Here is a 941-nt window from a genome sequence, read left to right on the forward strand (position 1 = left end):
GGGAAAGGGGCATGGCGAAGGGGCAGGCGGGGTGGGGAGGGGGCACACAGCTCCCCATCTTGCCCCCTGCACGCATCCGTCATCTCCCTGCTGCGTGCTCACCTTCACCCCCTGTGCGGTCTGGCTGGCCGCGGCACGGGGGTCCCAGCAGCCCTCGTGGTGGGCTGCAGGGGCCGTGCCCGCCCTGCCAGGCTCTGTCCGCACTGGTCCCGTGCCTTGCCGTGACCCTGCCTGCTGCTGCTGCCTGCACGGGCCTCAGCTGAGTAAACCACATTGCCAAATGCCTGGGGCCGTGTCCTTTTTGCCAGGAGTAGGGATGGGGTGGGGGGCTGCTCGCATGGGCAGGACTGCAGACACGCAGCGGGGGCAGCAGGTTTATTCCCAGCTCACGGTGCAGGGATCCATCCCTTCCCAGGTGGGGATGGCAGGACCCTGAGGGCTGGGGGGGAGGAAGGGGTGGCCGGGGGCTACTGGGTGTCCCCCCCACCCACTCTGCCCAGGGGGGCCTTGTCCAGCAGGACAGAGTGAGATGGGTGGCTTTCTCCTGGCCACGTCCCAGTGTACCCACCACGGCCTCAGCTCCCGGGGTCCCTGGCTCCTGTGCCTTCCCGGTGCGGGAAGGGGCAGCGGGAGGACCCCTCACAACCAGCCATTGGCGGTGAAGGTGCCCCTCAACTCCTCAACCTGGGGGGCGCTGAGCGGGGCCAGGGGTGCGCGGCAGGGACCCCCGTAGTAGCCAAACCACTCCATGGCCTTCTTCAGCCCTGGGATCCCGAACCGGCGGGTGACCTGTAGGAGGGAGGGCGCGGGGGCTTGCCTGCTGTGGGACAGGGCGGCACGCTCCGCAGACCCTGCTCCGGGCTCACCACTGCTCCTGCCGTCCCCCGTGTGGGGCTACAAGGCTGGGCAGGGTGTGGGGGGGCTGCAGCCCCCTGCCCTTG

At 69.8% G+C, this 941-nt stretch overlaps 1 protein-coding gene across 1 annotated transcript in view; it reads right to left on the reverse strand.

Annotated features, from left to right (window-relative positions):
* Positions 1-639: 639 nt before the first annotated feature.
* Positions 640-941, reverse strand: part of HOGA1 (4-hydroxy-2-oxoglutarate aldolase 1) — a 1,980-nt gene continuing 1,678 nt past the window's right edge. The window contains exon 6 of the mRNA XM_035900932.1: positions 640-840. Within this exon, the coding sequence (XP_035756825.1) occupies positions 640-840 (201 nt within the window). The remainder of the gene's footprint in view (positions 841-941) is intronic.

Source organism: Egretta garzetta, unplaced genomic scaffold (assembly GCF_000687185.1).
Source record: "Egretta garzetta isolate BGI_Z169 unplaced genomic scaffold, ASM68718v1 scaffold888, whole genome shotgun sequence".
Taxonomy (NCBI): Eukaryota; Metazoa; Chordata; class Aves; order Pelecaniformes; family Ardeidae; genus Egretta; species Egretta garzetta.